This window comes from Lontra canadensis, unplaced genomic scaffold (assembly GCF_010015895.1).
Source record: "Lontra canadensis isolate GAN:19392208 unplaced genomic scaffold, GSC_riverotter_1.0 scaffold27, whole genome shotgun sequence".
Classification (NCBI taxonomy): Eukaryota; Metazoa; Chordata; class Mammalia; order Carnivora; family Mustelidae; genus Lontra; species Lontra canadensis.
Genome location: NW_022631021.1, coordinates 10,571,851 through 10,591,703, shown reverse-complemented (window position 1 = coordinate 10,591,703; position 19,853 = coordinate 10,571,851). Strand labels below are relative to the sequence as shown.

The 19,853-nt window shown below is 32.4% G+C and overlaps 1 protein-coding gene across 1 annotated transcript in view; it reads right to left on the bottom strand.

Moving 5' to 3' along the window:
* EYS (eyes shut homolog) overlaps positions 1–18,255 on the bottom strand; it is a 1,652,140-nt gene extending 1,633,885 nt beyond the window's left edge. The window contains 2 exon segments of the mRNA XM_032864581.1: positions 13,024–13,137; positions 17,505–18,255. Of these exon segments, the coding sequence (XP_032720472.1) occupies positions 13,024–13,137; positions 17,505–18,255 (865 nt within the window).
* Between the last annotated feature and the right edge of the window lie 1,598 nt (positions 18,256–19,853).

The window sequence follows — 19,853 nt, the reverse complement described above, 5'->3', positions numbered from 1 at the left end:
AGTTTGTTACAAAATAATAAAAAACCAGTAAAATGTTTGTGAGGTAGCTGAAGATGTAAGATAAGAATTAAAAGTGTTGAAAGAGTTTGAAAGCTAGTAGTGACAAAGGAAAAATAAAGGGTTCCTGAGAATCTGAAACAAAACAAAAAACAAAACAAAACAAAACAGGGATGGGGCACATGGGTGGTTCAGTCATTGGGTGTCTGCCTTCGGCTCTGGTTATGATCCGGGGTTCCTGGGGTAGAGCCCCACATTGGGCTCTCTGCTTGGCGGGAAGCCTGCTTCTCCCTCTCCCACTCACTCTCCCTGCTTATGTTCCATCTCTCGCTGTGTCTCTCTCTGTCAAATAAATAAATAAAATCTTTAAAACAAAACAAAACAAAGCACAGAGAAAGAGACGTTTTTTGGCTGAGGATGAGAATAAAGATCAAAGGCATAGGGAAGTAAATATGTGTGTGATTACAGACTAGAAAACCAGGAAGTTAAAGCTGTTGATAAAAGTCAGTTTTTTGTTTGTCTGTTTGTTTGTTTGTTTCCATACTGAAGTGCTGATACAACGTTCAGAACAAATGTTGCTGAGAAGTAACAATGTCTGTCTTGGAAGAAGTAACCTCCTCTGTCTACTAACAGTGTGATATATATCAAGTACTTAATTATCATTGTATTTCTTTCCTTATAGGGTAGATACCACGACTGAATGTCATCTGCATAGGGAAATACAGTACAAACTTCAAAATACTAGGCAAATATAGTTATATGTTCTTGGGTTTTTGTCACAAAAACAAACTACCAACTAGTTAATAATAGTCATATTCAATCTTTCTACCATTGTTCTTCATATATACGCATTGGAGTAATGAGTTTACTCATTAAAGATGTTTCAGAGTTCTAAAATAAACCTTTGAAAACTCAAGATTATAGAAGGTTAAATTTAAATATATTGTGTCAAAATGCTTTTAGAAGTAAAAAATGTTTACTTGAAAATAATTTTATATTCAATTAGTAATATATAGCAAAACATTGAATTTTCTATAAGCAAATGCTGAAAAGAATAAAGCACTATTCTGAAAGTAACATCTCAGATTTAATCTGAATTTTACTGGTGTTTGAAAGTAAAGTTACATGATATATGTTGTTTTACCTTACCTAAAGTTTAGACTCATTCATAAATTGAAGTTCTCCTGCCACACACACACCTCCCAGTTATCATCTTTTCATATAGTACTTTAATGTATTCAAATATTGTGACCTAGGCTCAGAAGACAATAATAAAAGAATTATCATAGAAATTATTATATGAATTCAGTAAGCTAAAATTGTTTGTTCTGTAGTTCTTACCATATCAAATGAAATTCTTCATTATACAAATATAATGACTATTACATGAGTAATAATGATTATGGAACAATTTTCAGGGGAAAGATATTATAATTGTTATCTTGTAAGAGCATTTGGTTCATAAAAGCAGTCTTGAAGGCATTAAAGAAACTCTAGTTCCTTATAACACTGCAGCTGAAGTGAAACCTCAGTCCTTAAATACCAATTAGTGGGCTCCTCTGCCATGATGCATACTATTTAGATTCTGTTAGAAAACAGAATAAACTCTATGAAAAGAGTTCCTTAACAGATCTAAGTTCAGATATATCCAGTGTAGAGACAAGGACAGAACTCCTCAAAATGTACTTGGCATATCGAGCATTTTGAATTTAAAAATTACTTAAGAAACAGCTAGGGAAAGAAAAACACTCTGATCTCCCTTTATCTCTAATACAGAAGAAATAAATCTCCCATGTGAAATGTACCTTCCCTATACCAGGATATAATAAGAAAATCTTACCATCAGAGATAGGAAATTCAGAGCCAAAAAGGCCATATAAACTACCTTTGATAAACTACCCTTTGCTAATTTACCACCTCAGCCCAAATTCTGTTTAGAATTCCTTATTAACTGACGCTCCCAAACATAAGTTTTCTTTGTTCTGCAATTTCTCACAGATTTATTGTCTCTTTATCTCGAAAGTATAAAAACTGCCTGCCTTGATCATTTCCTCAAATCTAAATTTCATTATTGGGCCTCCTCCACATAATTAAACTTTTCTCTCTTTTTCCTGTTGATCTTTCTCATGTCAAATTAATTCTTAAATCAGAAGAATTTTGAAAGGTAGACAAAAATTTTCTGCCCAATGCCATCATATCAGGTATAGTCATCCAAATGAATCTGTCTTAGTAGGTAGACACTGATACCAATGGAATCAAATCTAATGCATCAGTGACAGAAAAATATTTTCTTTCCAAACTTACTCAATTGATATCTCATTAAAATGTACATCTTAATTTAATTTCTTACTTTATATTATTCTTAAAATTACTCCAGCTTAATAAGAATACCACTGAATTGCAGCACAATTTGGTACCAATATGTATTAATCACTTGCAAATATTTGTCTTAAATCAGGAAATGCTCATTTTGGGAGCCATTTATAAAAGTGCTCCTGAATATATATGCCGTTAATAAAGATGTTAAGAAACACTTGATTGTAATGAAGAAGGTTATAAAAATTGGAATTTTTGATTACTATAATAAAATCAACAAATTAAAGAAACCAAGCATGATCATATATATTGAAAGGGATTTTATAATGATATGTTAGTAATTCTTGTATTGGAATTTCATAGCTAGCATATAAAAGTGAAATATCACTGAGTATCAACAGATAAAACAGAATAACAAAATTACTTATAGGATAAAACATTCTGTAAGTTCAACTTTGTAGATTTTTATTTTCAAGTTTTTTCACTAAATACAAGTTGAAGCCATATGTTAAAAAATGTTCCTGTATCTAAAAAATAAGTTTATGGCTTTTCCCCATAAAACACATTTCAAAGTCCCAAGATGGAGTAATTAGAGAGTTTCTGTATGGAATTCTATAAATTGTCACACCTGTTTACTTGAACAAAGAATTAAAACATGCAGACATCAACAGAATTCAAGAACTCATTAAAAGACTTACACTACACCAGCAGAAAATACTTAATATAGAAAAAGGCATCAGTCATTTTCAAGCAGGCATCAAGTGGTTTTTAAATCACTGGAACTGACAAATCAGAAGTGAAAAATATTCACAACTATATAAGCAGTCTTATTGCAATGTATAGAACATCTGTCACTATTGAGAGTCAGTTCAACATTCTACAAAGGGAGGCACTAGTACATTCAATATTACAAGGCTAAAAAGTGGCTTTTATACTTTTTTCACTTTTACAACAATGCAATCCCACAATTTTCATAGTTGGTATAAAAACTGAACACATTATGAGTCAAAGATAGGCAGATAGTCACATTATCCACATGGTGATGCACAGCAAGACTATACCTTTCATTTTTAAGAGATGGTATATTTGTTTTAATATTCTTTCCAGTGTCCTAATAAAATACATAGCAAAAACTGTGATCCTTTTCTTTCCATCTATGACAACCAGAATGTATAATATTCAAATATAAACTTGTGACTCCAGATTGAAAAAAAGTTTGCTCCATATCTATTCTAAAGTATGTCTGTCAGAAGAGAATAATAATACTCTGAATTCCTTTAAGATTAAGAATAGCCTCCTGTTTCTTACTTTCTTGATTATGAAACATTTATTCAATACCTTAAATGTGCTGCAAGATGAGGCTGTAAATTTGACTGGATTGCAGACCTTGCTGTCAAGGACTTTGTAAATCAGGAGAAGGAGTAAAGGAGTGAATTTTGGGGAAGCAAAGGAAAAGAAAGGGAACTTCATTCTAGAAAAGGTAAAAAAAATATGGGCAATAGCAGGGGAAATGTGAATGTTTATGATTTATTTATAGGACAATCACTAGAACTGTTTGATTGCAGAAGATGATTGGTTTAGAAGTAGATTAATAAAAGTAGACAGAAGACAGTTGTATAAATACTCAAAGGCTAGGGAAAAAAAAGAACAGGTTTGACTGTATTAGTAAAACAGAAGAAATAAGCTTTGAATGACGAGTTATGTCAAATAATAGCAAAAGTAGCAACAGCTAAAATTAATTGAATACTTACTGTGTGTCTGTCATTTTACCAAGTACTTTACATGAACTGTTTCATTAGTCTTCAGAAAAAAACAAGAGATTGGTATTTCAATTCTCATAATTTTATAGATCAGAAATTTAAAATTTAGAATGCTTAAATAATATTCTAAAGATCAGAAAGCTAGGAAATTGTAGAGATGGTCTTGAAACACAAGTCTGCCTAACTCCAATGGCAATCTATATTAACCACATCTATGCTGTGTTTCTTATCTCTTTTATTCTACACAGTGAGAGCAGAAGGAATATTACATTTCCTTCATCTCATATACGATGTAATAAAAATTACATGACTAAAATCCATATATCATTCTTATAGAATCTAATAACCGAACTTATCTAACTCTCAATTCCATCTTTTTACCATGTAATATATGCAAAAGGAAAGTGATTAGAATCTTTTGAGAAAGAAATATATAAAAATATATCATTTATGGGGACCTGGGTGGCTCAGTGGGTTAAGCCTCTGCCTTCAGCTCAGGTCATGATCTCAGGGTCCTGGGATGGAGCCCTGCATCGGGCTCTCTGCTCAGTAGGGATCCTGTTTCCCCCTCTCTCTCTGCCTGCCTCTCTGTCTACTAGTGATTTCTGTCAAATAAATAAATAAAATCTTTAAATATATATATATATGTATATATATATACATATACATATATATATAAAATTTAAAAAGATATATTTAGAAAATTAAGTTGGTTGTACCCGGTAAAAGTATTTGGGCAGGACATAATATATTTTTTACATTATATTTATAGCTACTCAATTGTCTTTCTTTAGAAGTTCACCTTCTCGACAGCACTCCCTTTACCAAAGCTCCCTCATATATATTTGTGAATTTAATCTAAAAATATTTACCATCAGGTGCTTGGGTGGCTCAGTTGGTTAAGCGTCTGCCTTTGGCTCAGGTCTGGGAGCCAGTCCCTCGTTGGGCTCCCTGCTCAGCAGTGAGTCTGCTTCTCCCTCTGCCCCTCCCCTTGCTTGTGCTTATATGCTCTCTCTGTCTCTCTAATAAATAAATAAAACCTTTAAAAATTTTAACCACCATACATCAAGGGAAGTCAGTATTGTTTTGCAAAAAATTGATCTTTATGCCTAATTATATATACGTTTTTTAAAGATTATATTTATTTATTTGACACAGAGAAAGAGAGAGAGATCACAAGTAGGCAGAGAGGCAGGCGGAGAGAGAGGGGGAAGCAGGCTCCCTGCTGAGCAGAGGGCCTGATGCAGGGCTAGATCCCAGGACCCTGAGATCATGACCTGAGCCGAAGGCAGAGGCTTAACCCACTGAGCCACCCAGGTGCCCCTAGTTATATATACTTGATGATCAAAATGACACCTATCTACCTGGAGGTCCCTGCTTAGGGTCCCTGCAAAGTTACTTGTTTAAACGTAAACAGAGGACAGTTCTAGAGATTAAAAAAAAAAAAAAAAAAAAAAAAAAAAGACCAAAACAAAACAAAACAAGAGAGTGCACAAGAGAAATATCGACAATGGTGATTGTGTTACTTTTCACTACTGTGAATAGCTTTTCTCAGATGAACTTCCTCACAGAAAACTATAAAACTCTATTAAATCACACAAATTCTCTTCAGAAGAAAAAAAAATGTACCCGTGTATGGTGATGGAAGTTAACTAGACTTATTGTGGTGAGCTTTAACAATATATACAAATAACAAATCATTATGTTGTACATCTGAAACTAATATAATGTTATATGTCAATTATATCTTGATTTTAAAAATATTAAACACACACAAACTATACCAAATCCTTGAAGAGTGAACAAAATCAGACAGAATTAGAAAGCGCAGGTAAACAAAACAAACAGAATCAACAGAAATTAATTTGGAGAAAAAATACAGGGAGAAAAATGATTGAACTAAAATGAATAGTGTCAGAGTGACCAGTAAGAAAATAAGGTGTCTACCATATGTGTAATTGTAGAAGAAAAGGAGAAATTTTGGCAGTGAAAATTAATTTAAAATAATGGTCTAAAACCTTTCAAACAGAGTAAAAAAACATTAGCTTTCAAATCTGAGAAGTTTGGTAATCTTTACGTAGGATGAGTACAAAGAAAATCACTGCTATGCAGGGTACAGTCAATGACCAAAACATAAAATTACTAAGTCAAAGAAAAAAATGACATATTCATAGAGAACAATAATGCAAATGATAACTGAATTCATATGAGAAATAATGAAGGCCAGAAGACAGTATTATTGAGTCAATGAATTGTCTCTATATTAAAAGAAAAAAATGAATAAATTAAATCCAAATCAATCAAGAAAGACAACTTAAAAATGGCAAAGCAAGTAAGTCTTATTGGTTCTCAAGAGCTGTAGGATCTTATGGGTCTATACAATATATACTGACACTGCCTCACTGTTAAGTATTTAATTAACTTTTCACTGAACAGACCAGAGAAGCAACATTACATACTGGCATAAGACAATAATGTCCTTGGAGTAAGACCACCCAGGTTATAATTCTATTTCCACCGTTTTCTCAAAAGGTTAAATAGAGATGAGATTAATTATTTTGTGGACTTGTTTTCTGGTAAAAAGAAAGTCCCTTGATAAATAGTAATTAGCTGTTCTATTTATTCAATAGTAATGAAGAGGTCTTTGAAATGTCACAACATATATGTTTTATAACTTTAACCACATTATATACTTTATTGAGTACTCAAGTCCTCTCATTTATAATCAATTTATGCTCTTATTAATATAAGACATAAAAATTTCATGATCATCCTGAGATCCTGTAATTATCAATAATCACTACTTATAAAGTAGATAATACATACTAGATGTTGAGTGGACACATAAATCATCTCCAGATAATTTACAGTGTAATGGAGAACACTTAGATTCATTGTTCTGTCAATGAAAGGAGGATTATCACAATAGAAGGAAGGCTATTAAACAATGCAATGTGAGCTTCAGTTCTTTATCAGGACAGTAGGGTAAGTAGCAAAGGAAGATTCATGTTAGTTATCAGATACAGAACCTTCGCTTTTTAGTGTTATGTTACCATGGATTATGCTGTGTTTAGAACTACAGGTCACCATCAATGCTGATAATGATCACAGTGAATAGAGAATCAAGAAAATACCACAGAATGAAGTTTGACATTGTAAAAATAATAATTATCCAGAGTATAGTACATGAACTCTTTCCTAGTCAATATCTAAAAAATTATGTATATCATTAAATATGTTAGATTAATTTGTGTAAATATTTGCCATAATTTTAACTCCAAATTTTATGAATTCTAAGCCTCAGAGTTGAGTGTACAGGTAGAGCGCCAATCAGCTCATGTAATATGACTATTCATAAAATTTAACAAATTATGCTATGAGAATAAGGACTAGTTCAATTCTCTACATAGCAGGGGGTTAGAACAAAGGTCAAACTGACAGATTAATTTTCCAACCTTTATCAGAACTGTTTCAAATAGGATTAACATTCAATTATTAAAAATGAAAAAAAAGGTTGTATCTGATTTACCTCCTGTTAGCTTTCCTTTTCCATGAACAAAATACTATTTTCCATAAATTCTACCTCTTGATAGGGAGTTTGAAAATGGAGAAACCTACTTTGTATTGGAAAATATTCTGCCCGCCTTCTGATTTAAACTACTAACAAAATGTCTTAAGAGTATCTGTCACTACACAGATCAGACCTCCTGTTATCTGAGGTTATCACATTCTAAAAAATAGATGATTCCTCCAATACTATGCCATGGTTTCTTTAAATCATTCATCTTGGGTACAGAGATCCTAGCTTGCCTGGCAAATAAACTTTCTTGAATCTTGAAACTAAAATTACTTTTTTCTAGTTATAAATTAGTTCTAAACTAAGACCAAAAAGTTTATATTCTGACAATCACTTGTTTTTATATCAAACTCATATTTTGACACTATGAAAGTAAGTCAGAAACTGACCATCTATAGAATTAGAATTTAAATGGTTCTCTGAATAGTTCAAAAAGATACAGTAATTTTTTTTCAATAAACATTACAAAGTTATAAAATTAGAGCAAATCACTTATAATAGATACATAAATATTTTATAACATTTCAAGTTTAGAAGTACAATAAATAATATAATTTCATGGTTTTTATTGGACTTTTATTAATTCTACTTTTATAATGTCTGATATTGCAGTCTGACCTCACAGTTAACTATTCTTATTCATATTCTTTCATAAAATTTGAGGTGTCTTAAAATTTGGGAGTATGCGTTTTTCTAAAGGATAACTAATATTAAAATAAGATTGGTGTACTCTACACCTTATTTCTTTGCAGTTTTGATTTAAATTGATTGAAGATTGATAGTACATACATACATATATACATACACACATACATATGTACTTCATAAGCTTTAAAAATGTGTTGTTTCCTACACATTTTTGGCTATGGTTTTAGGTCAAAGAATAATGCAATAAATAGGTACCAGAAAATTACCCAATCTATAATATTTACTAAATTTTTTTTTAAGATTTTATTTATTTATTTGACAGAGAGAGACACAGTGAGAGAAGGAACACAAGCAGGGGGTATGGGAGAGGGAGAAGCAGGCTTCCCGCTGAGCAGGGAACTTAATGTGGGGCTTGATGTGGGGCCTGATATGGGGCTCGATGTGAGGCTCAATCCCAGGACTTTGGGATCATGACCTGAGCCAAAGGCAGATGCTTAATGACTGAGCCATCTAGGCACCCCAGTTACTAGATCTTCTAATAGAGTTATCAACCTCGTTTGCCCTTGATAGTAGCAGTTTATTTTCATGGAGTGTAAGACAGAATATTGCTAAGATACCCGTTTTCCCCAATTGCCAAACTGCCATCTGTACTGGATTTCTAAGTACCGTTATTCATACTTTCATTAAAATAAACAGGGTTGTGTTTGATAAGTCTACACTTTGTACTTCAAATTCTGCCACAGTCCTTTCTCAGAGTGGTAGAAATACATAGGCAATATATTATGTAACATGAGGATAAATTAGCATGTTAACAAATGATAACCTACTTCTCTTTTCCAAGTCCTTTCCAGATGCAAAGAATATTATATCTCTCACTTAAGGACAGCTTGCAGGATTTTGAAGACCCAAGAAACCACAAATAACTGATTCCTTATTTCAGTAGATAGGAGGAAAAGGATATGATAATGCTGCCCTAGGAGCACAAACTTCCTAATTGCAAGTAAGTTGGGTCAGTGGGAACCACAGGAAATTATGAGTTAATGTCTGTGTTTTTATATTAAACAAACAGAGGCCAAGCAGTTATGTGATAGGTGTATAGAGAGTCATCTATATGTTCTTGGTATAGAAGTTTGGTTATACCATTAGTTACAGGTATGGTATAAATTGGGGGTTGATAAACTATAACTGTAAGCCAAATACAACCTTCTACCTATTTTTCTAAATAAAGTTTAATTGAAACAAACCAAATTCACTCACTTACATATTGTCTATGGTTCCTTTAACACTACAATAGCAGAATTGAGTTATTACAATAGCGATCACATGGCTCAGAAAATCTAAAATATTTACTATCTGATCCTTCACAGAAAAGAAGTTTACAAGTCCCTGGCATAAATATACTATTATTTACACATTTTGTTTTGTGCTGATGTTCATTTCTTATTTTGTAATAAACAATTAAAGTACAAAAAGATAAAAAGCAATTTATGTTTTTTAATTTAAATGTTTCAAATTTGTGTTTACCCAGAAAGTTGATAATGAATATGCAGTTTGCCCCTATACTATGTCAGTGTTATTGATCCACCACAGAATATTACCGATATTATTGACTATATGAAAACCAGAAGATACACATAAGTTGAAGAACCATCAGCATCTATTTTAAACGTTAGTAACTTTCTTAGAAGACTGCCTGCCAATGATGAATTAAGTGCAGATGCAGAAGGTATTCTTATAGACTACTCTGGGAAGCATGTCTTTTTATTTACATCAAGTGACTGTCCCAAAATGATTTCCTTCATTTTCTATTACAAGTTTCTCTGTACATATACAAGTAAAATGATAATTATATAAATGTGTCAGATGAATTAACACAATAAATTCACACTCAGTTAAAATGCTAGTTGCTTGATATTAGTAATATTAGAAGCTTTAAATAAATCACCATTTAATTTCAATAATGGTCTGATTTTTCCAACCAATTAATTGAATTAAAATAAGGTTTTGCAAGTTTATTCTGCTGAATGAAAGATATCTGATGATATTAGGAATGCTTTTGGAAAATTCAGTTAAGTTGTCCTAAAGATGAAGTTATTTGTTCTTGTGTTGAAATTATAAACAAAATTTTATTTAAGTATATCATGATATATACATTGTTTTGATTAAGTTGAGAAGAGGATGGAATTAAGTTGAGAAAAGGAGGGAAAAGAAATATACTTGGAATCTAGTGTAGTGCACACATAATTCATATTTCAATCCAAACTAGTGATATTCACATAATTGAAATGGAATATATAGTTGCAAATTTTACAAATAACTTTAAAGAGTCATGGGACAACATTTTTTTTTTTTGACAGAGCTGATAGGAGGAAGAAAAACATGTAACATGGCAGAATGTTCTTTCTTTTGCTGCCATCCATTAACATTTGGATTTAACTTCTGAGGAGTGATTGAAATTAAATTCAATGTCTCAATGACATTGTAATGAAAGAATTCTCTAAATTTTGGTCTGTTTTGTTTAAAACCAGTACCAATAATTTAATCAAACAACTTAATGAATTAAGCACACAAAAAATCACTTTTTGAGAGTTCTAGTCAGTAGTCATTTTTAAAAAGATATTAAAATGTATTTCTACATAACACAACAGAGACACTGAACATATTCAATAAGTTCAAAAGTGTATAGTATTATAAATACTATGTGCTCTGGAATAACTGGACTTGTGGGAAGCAATATTTGAGGAGGATCCTATATTTTATGGATAAATTTATGTACCAGAACATAATGGAAATAAATTGAGAGGCCCTACAACTTTGCAGCACCTAAGATTAGCCAAATACTCAAAAGAATCATATGTGAAGATTATTTCATGAGGATTTTCTTAGAAAATGTTTGTCAATGAAAATAAGACTGAACATAATATAAATATGTCTCCTATGGAAAAAAATGACTAATGTATTTTATACAAAAAATTGAATTAAAACTACATTCCATTTAGCAGATTTCTTTTGAGATTAACAGGAATCTCAACAGTTCAGTGAAAATGTCCTTAGTTAAGATACGATAGTTAGGAGTTAACTGAAGGCATTAACAATTTCAAATTTATTAATCATACATGTAACTTTGGGGCATCTGGGTGGCTCAGTTGTTTGAGACTGCCTTCGGCACAGGTCATGGTTCTGGAGTCCTGTGATCAAGTCCCACATCAGGCTCCCTGCTCAGCAGAGATTCTGCTTCTCCCTCTGACCCTACCCACTTTCATCCTCTCAATCTCGCAAATAAATAAAGTCTTTAAAGAAAACAATAAATGCAACTTTGAATAGGGTATAACTTTATAAAAAATTAAAATAATAAGACCACATTAAAAAATATTCATTCTTCAGAAAAATATTAGCAACATATATTATTAGCAACATAAATAAAAATATATAAAATATATAAAAATATTAGCAACATAAATATGGTTAAACACAGTTTCTGCTTATATTGTTTTGTAGTGTTCAGATAATCAATAAAAAGGATGTTTTACAATTTCCTTTGATTTTTAGAGATTGAAGATCAAGTTATAATTCTCTTCTTTGAAAATAATTTTATTAAAAGTAATTTTTGAATAGGACTATTTTATGTGTCTGGCTATTTAATTAAGCCAATTTGCTGGTCAATAAATGAATATTTCAAATATTAGATAACTTTTTAGCTACCTTTTTTCCTCAAAAATGTCATGGTTTGGAAGATAAATTATATGGTTTTCATACATATGCAGCATACAGTAAAATACTGTATAAATCTTTCAATTCATGACCTCTCTCAGTGAAAGAGAAGACTTAAGGGATGAAAGACCTGAAAAAAGTTTTTTTGAAGACAGTTATTGGACCCCTTTTTGTCTGCATTGCCACCAACCCTTCTTACTATGGGACAGTGGTTCATGTATTCTACCAAAATTTCAAATCTCCCTCTGTGGAATTAGGTAGAAGGACATGCAAGAGAAACACTAGGAGGTATTACCATTCTCTGTAATTTGGAAGACATGCATATTTTTGTTTTACTCCCACCAAAGGAGTCTGTAGGTGTCTTCTAATTGTGGCTGGAGACAGCATTGCTTAAAGACCTTCTGAAGAGGGACAGATATACTGATAATGAGTTATATTTCCCAGAAAATGGGAAACTGTAGAAGAGTTTAAAGTTGCAACTGAAATGGTTTAAACGTATTTTCATTATTTAAACATTAAATCAATAGTTAAGAAAGTATTGCCTTAAATAGTGATTTCATTCCCCATTTTTAAGTTCATTTGAGAAGAAATAAAAAATTTTTCCTCTTCAGAAAAGGGGATTTGCCTGTAATGACATGTTACATAAGGAAATAAGTTAGATATAATTATGCAAAGTATGTGCAAAATGTGCAAAATTATGTAAATTATGTGCACCATAGCTAAAAATATTTTAAGAACTTAAGAACAAAATATATTTTATCATGGTGAAAAACTTGTCAACTGGTGTCCAAAACTCATCTTATATTATGGAATATTTAGCAGGATCATTTAATTGCTAACCAAACTGATTAAACATATCCCTAAAACATATTCAAAGTATAGAACCTTTAAAATTACATTTTTCAGTAATTAATAAAACATTTCAAATTTAATTTGAAGCAAATAAGACAAAAATTAATATGATTTGTATGCGTATATATAGAAATATATACATACATATGTATATTTTTTTACCTGAAAATGGTTCATCACATTCACAGATGAAATTATATATAGTAATATTGCTGCAATTCCCATGGAAACAGATATATGGTTGACCTTGGTCAATAATTTCTGAACAATTTATGCCTGTTTAAATGAAAGAAAATCAATTTTTCAATTAGATTAAAAACAATTACATTGTATATACTTAACTATGGTCATTAATTTTTACCAAATTCTTTAATAATGATGGTCAAAATTTTGTGAAAATATAACTCTAATTAAGAAATAAGGAGCATCTGGATGCTGTCTGTTAAGTGACCCACTCTTGATTTTGGCTCCGGTCGTGATCTCAGGGTCACAGAATTGAGCTCTGCATTAGGCCTGTGATCAGCACAGAGGCTGCTTGAAATTCCCTCCCATCCCCTCTGCCATTCCTTCTGCTCCAGTGCTCTAAATAAATAAAAAAATAGTTAAATCTTAAGGAAAAAAAAACTCAATGATGATGTATTTAAATTGAAACAAAAATTAATTTCAATAAGCTTGACATCCTCAATAAGTTTTTCCATCCTCTGACCCACACTATTGTATTCAAATATTTTTCTGGTTGTTGATATTTGAGCTTTAGTTGATTTTCATAATTTGAATTTGTTAATCATGTTTTGACAGTAGATAATATTAATATATGTATATATCAGTTCTTCAACACACAGTGGTAGCCCTGCAGTAGTAATTTACAAAGTGACATATTCATAAGTATATTGTGTCTTAGTCCTATCACCTGGCCAAAGTGATAATTCAAAAGGGGAAAATGTGAAAAATTGACAACATCTGAAGAGAAACTAGGACATAAAGGTTTAGTCAAGCAAGCTGAATAAACTCTAGAGATCTGCTATACAGCATTGTGTTTACTGTCAACAATTTTATGTTGTACACTTAAAAATTTAATAAGAAGGTAGATATCATATTAAATGTTTTTTTCCACAGTAAAATAAAATAAAATAATAAAATAAAATCTGAAATTACAGGGGGGAGAAGGAGAAAAATTCTGGATTCTCAGAAGTTATGCACCAACTTCTAAACTGTACATTTTCTTACCCTATTATGTCAAGTTTCCAAATATCACTAATACAAACTATTGTGGACCTACAATACCACATACCATAACCTTTCATAGCATCCTTTTTTGTGCAGTTAATCAGTTCATAATATCCTTTGTAGAGGAATATGCCTAGAAAATTCTAGGGCATGGCAAATGGACACATTATTATAAATCAGCTGCCCATCATTCAGCAATAGGCCAGCCACCATTTTATTTTAGTTGAATTCTTAATTTGACTCATAAACAATTTTTGCCATTATCATTGAAACCTTTCAAATTCTTTTATAGACTGACAGCCCTGCCTCAATACTACAGAATGCTTCTTATTTATCTCCAAACAACCCCAACACAATAAAAATTTAAGTAAATATAATTAAATGCCAAATATTTCCATGTACAAAAGCTAAATTTATAATAGAATGTTCAATAGGTCATACACTATTTCAATCTTAGTGTAATGGGCTAAATTGTGAGCCCTCAAAATTCATATTTGAAATTCATATTTGAAAATTCATTTTTGAAATTCATGTCCTAACTTCCAGGAGCTCATAGTGTGACTATATTTGGAAACAGGATCTTTTTTAGAGAGGTAATACAGATTAAATGAGGTCAATAAGATGGGTCCTAATCTAATGTGACTGATATCCTCATAAGAAGAAAAATTTTGGACATACAGACATGTACAGTAGGAAAACACAGGAAGAACATGGGTATCTACAAACCAAGGAATGAGGCCTCAGAAGAAACCAATCCTGCTTACATGATACTTTGATCTCTAACATTTAGCCTCTAAAATGTGAGAAAATAAATTTTTGATGTTGAAGCCACTCAAACTATGGTACTTTGTTATAGCATCACTAACAAACTAATACAGTTAATATTCTCAGTTTATTTGGTAATTCTACATATTTCTGTGTCATCTTAGATTTAAAATTGAAGCAATTCTAATAAAGTGGCATTATGTTATATGCTCAGTATTATGGTTTTTAACATTAATGATTTAAATTATCTAAGATTGTGTTTCTAATAAATAAACAAATAAACATTGGGTAGAAATAAACACCTTTATGCAACTAAGATAAAATTATTGAAATAGCATTCTATGATATATGATTACATATATGCCAATTAATATTCTGACAGATGGTAGAAACTTTCTGGCCAAATATTGTTTAAAATACTTTGGACACGGGGCGCCTGGGTGGCTCAGTGGGTTAAGCCTCTGCCTTCAGCTCAGGTCATGATTCCAGGCTCCTGGGATTGAGCCCCGCATCAGGCTCTCTGCTCAGCGAGGAGCCTGCCTCCCCCCTCTCTCTGCCTGTCTCTCTGCCTACTTGTGATCTCTGTCTGTCAAATAAATAAATAAAATCTTAAAAAAAAATACTTTGGACAAACTAAAATGTATGCTTTAAGATCTCTCAATTAAATTGCTTTTTCATTCACCCCAAATCATCAACTTGGAAGTTTTCACTTTTTTGATGACCTGTTTTAAATTTTTTTTAAGATTTTATTCATTTATTTATTTGAGAGAGAGTGTGAGAGAGAGAGAGAAAGCATGAGCAGGGGGAGGGGCAGAGGGAGAAGCAGATCCCCCACCAACCAGGGAGCCTGCCATGGGGCTAGATACCAGGGTCCTGGGATCATGTTCTGAGCAGAAAGCACACACTTAACCGACAGCATCCCAGAGACCCCTTGACCTGTATTAATTTTATTTATCTGATAAACTCCAGGAAGAGTTGTGGTTACTTATATTTTTGTTCACCAATGCCAGGAAGAGTAAAATGAGAATTTGAGAAATTTTAGGCAGAAGATGTTCAGTGGATACTGATGGAATTAATTTCTGAAATGGTCTTAGTACTTCCCTATCAAAGAGTCTAAAATTACTCTGAAAGGAATTTTAGAGTCCACAAGGCTTTATTGAGATATTTTATTATACAGTCTAGGGCCTAGTATAGTTTTCCCAGGGCACATGGAAGAAAAACCTTATTGAAGTCCCCTAAAGTCTGCCTGAAAAAATTTACAGTTGTTTCTCTGAGCCTCATCTGTTTTATCTTATCTACTGCTCACTCTCTTTCCTCTCTCTTGACCAAAAGGTAGTACCAATTTGTTGTTTTCATATACTACCATTACAAACTGCATCAAGCAATTCCTTTTGTTAGATCATCCTTGTCTTGCCCATTATCTTTGTAACTCTCTATGCCAGGTCTCCCTTTCATAAATTCCTATAGATTAAAATTTTCCCTACATTTCTCAACATTTCTCCTCATTGTCCTCTGATGACCCAATTCCCTAGTAAATTTTCAAGTAGTGATAGTTGATTTTCCCTTAAATCTTCACTCAGTCTCAGATAGTATAGTTTACATTGTTTTTAGGTTACCGGCTTCATCTACTCACCAAATGTCTTTTTACAACCTTTCCTCATCATAGCCTCTGATTAAGTTTATTACAACCAGGTTTATTAATTAAATATATCATGTTTTTTCCTTCCTTTCCACTATTATCTATTAATCACTTCATAGGGCCACATCAACATCCATTAAGAACACTGCTCTTCGTCACCTGGTGGTTCAATCAGTTAAGCAACCTACTCTTGATTTCAGCTCAGGTTAGTTCATGACCTCAGTGTCAGTTCACGACCTCAGTGTCATGAGACTGAGCCCTGCATTGGGCTCTGCACTAGGTGTGGAACCTGCTTAAGATTCTCTGGCTCTCCCTCTGGCCCTCCCACCACACCTCATGCAAAAGAACATTACTCTTCGCTCACAAGCAACTTCATGCCTTCCTCACAACCACATACCTCTTTATCTTCCTCCACTCAGGTCCACACTTAATTTCTATATTATCACCCAGAACTATTTAAAATAAATAGCATAAGCTTGGAAATTTCATTCTATGATGAATACTATTCTGATAATTTTATATTAAATATATGAAACAGCAAGAGTAAATTTTGAGAAAGATGTGAAAATAGGTATTTCAGGGTAAAACATATGTTTTTTAAAAAAAACCTTCTTATTTAAATAAGCAAAAAAAATTATTCTAGAGAATGCCTGATAGGAATTTTGTTAGGTCCAGATTCCAAATTTAGCCCATTCTAAAAGATCTACAAAATTTTTGGAAACGTAGTTTGTTTTTTGGAAAGTAACAGTTTATGAACTCAGTTTATTTTCCTATTTTAATAGGATTATGTTATTTTTTGTTAAGACCTTATTTATTTATTTGTCAGAGAGCGCACAAGCAGGAGAGCAGCAAGCAGAGGGAGAAGCAGCCTCACTGCTGAGCAAGGAGCCAAATGTGGGACTCGATCCCAGTGTCCTGGGATCGAGTCCTAGCAAAAGGAAGACACTTAACCGAATGAGCCACCCAGGCAACCTGAATTGTGTTATTTATTTATTTTTTTTAATAATCTTACCTGTAAATGGCTGGTGACAGATACATTCATATACTTGTGTATTCCATTTTCCTCTTTTATTAATGCAAATGCCATTATTTTCACATGGCTTATAAGAACATGCATCAAGTTCTTGGCAATATTTTCCAGAAAATGAAGGCTGGCAATGGCAGCTGTATGTCTTGCTCCAAACTTCAGTAAGACATTTGCCATGCCCAGAGCAAAATTCTGAACTCAGAGATTCCTGGCAGAACTGTTCTTTCACTGTCACATTTAGTTGTAGCCCCTGGTGACAAAGCGATGGACCACTTGCTATTACTGTGACAAAATAATGTGTCCCAACACTCAGCCACTGAGAATTCACAGTATGCATTCCTTTTAGTTTGCAACCAAAAAGTAACTGATCTTCAGTTGTGGTGTTTTGCAGACAGTCAATGAATGATGCTTCAGAAACATTCATCAAATTTATTTCTGGAGACTGAAGAGATGGTTCAGAAGAAATTACAAGGATGTCCCCCAATTGAATTTGCAAAGGGCAAATATGGGGAACAACTTGATTGCCTGAAGTATTCATTTTGGTATTTACATCCCCAAACCAGCAATCTCTATAGAAGTCCATGCAGATGTTTTCTGTTAGTGTCCAATTCACCACATATAATAATGGCTGTTTATGCCATTCTTTCACAAATTGCCATTTACATGTTGTTTTTCCATTTATAAATGTGCTATGAAGAACCACTAGGCTCAGAAGCATAATTGATTTGTTAATCATTTTGGGCAATTGTACTTTGTAGTCTGTCATGAAAGTGTCATAAAGAACTGGTGCAAAATGGATTTGAGTATTGCTGAAAATTTCCAAGCAGAGATGTTGTTCAAGGATCCTGGGAACTGGTTTTTCTTCAAATCCCAAAATGCAAATGGATTTGTGACAGTAGATTTTGATCAACAGTAGAGTTCAACTGGTTTAAATATCCCTTTAAACATAAAAACATACATTGTTAGTGAAGTTTTTCCTAAGTTACTTAATTATATAGATAACTTTAAGCTGGTTTTTGGAAGGACTGTGTTGCCACCATTGAGGCACTTTCTTTGTGAAACAAGGCCAGAAAAAACATGGTGAAGATATGCTGCATCTTATCCTGGAATATAGAATTATGTGCTTCTGAAATGTTTTGGTTTTGTTACATAATGAAACCAGCAATTTACTGCAGTCTTTTGTATGTTCTCTTTACACCAAGCTTCAACAAAACTGAAATGTAGCAATAATCAAGACCCTACTTTTATGGATGGTTTTGATTTTCTTCAGACATAAGTATTCCTCTTGATTAGACTTACAAAAACACTTTAAAAACACCATCTATAAAATAAGAATAAAAATGATTTAAATATAATGTTCATGTAATATTTTCATATAAATATAACCTATAATGCACCTGTTGGTGACAAATCATGTTTCTCTAATCCAGGAGGTGGGAACTCCCAGATACACAAGATATTCTAGAAAATTCTGTCATGTAAACAATTAAACTCAGAATGACACTTCACCCAACTTCTGCAGAAATGTGGGAGTTTAGAAGGCAAAGAAGGAAAAGGAAATGTAAAATGGAATAATGAAAGGATGATAAATAAAAGTTGTGTGGTAACTGACTTCTCTTTCATCATTCACACTGGTATGAAGGGGGTAGGGGCAAATGGAATTAATTCTGTCTGGAAGACATCATTACTCCCTGAGGCAAAACAAAACAAAACAAACAAACAAAAAAAGACACACACACACACACACACACACACACACACACACAAACAACAAACACCCAAAAAACAAGACAAAGCGAAAAACAACAAAACAAAATGAAACAAAACTTTTGAGATTTAATATTGACCCAATTAAAAAAAAAAGACATTGAGGGATTTCTCTGCTTAAATCACTCCAGTAATTGATTAATAATAAAAACTACAGGGGTGCCTGGGTAGCTCAGTAGGTTAAGCCTTCAACACTTGATTTTTAGCTCAAGTCCCTCTCAGCACAGAATTTGCTTGAGATTTTCTCTCTCCTTCTGCCTCTACACCTCTCCCAACCTCACTACTCACGCGTCACTCTCTCTCTCAAAATAAGTAAATAAAATCTTCAAAAACCCTGTAATCATCACAACAAAAATTAAATTCTATAAAGAAGGTAAATTGTATAACAAAAAACATGCTCATTTGATCTCAGTTATGTTACTTATTCATTCTACAGTTTAAGGCCACATGGGTTTTAATTCCCTTCACTCTTATATAGGGAAGAATATATTTTATTAAATATATTCATTTAAATAAATTAATAGAGAAGCTTTAAATTAACATAGTAGTATTGAAGATTGAGTTGAC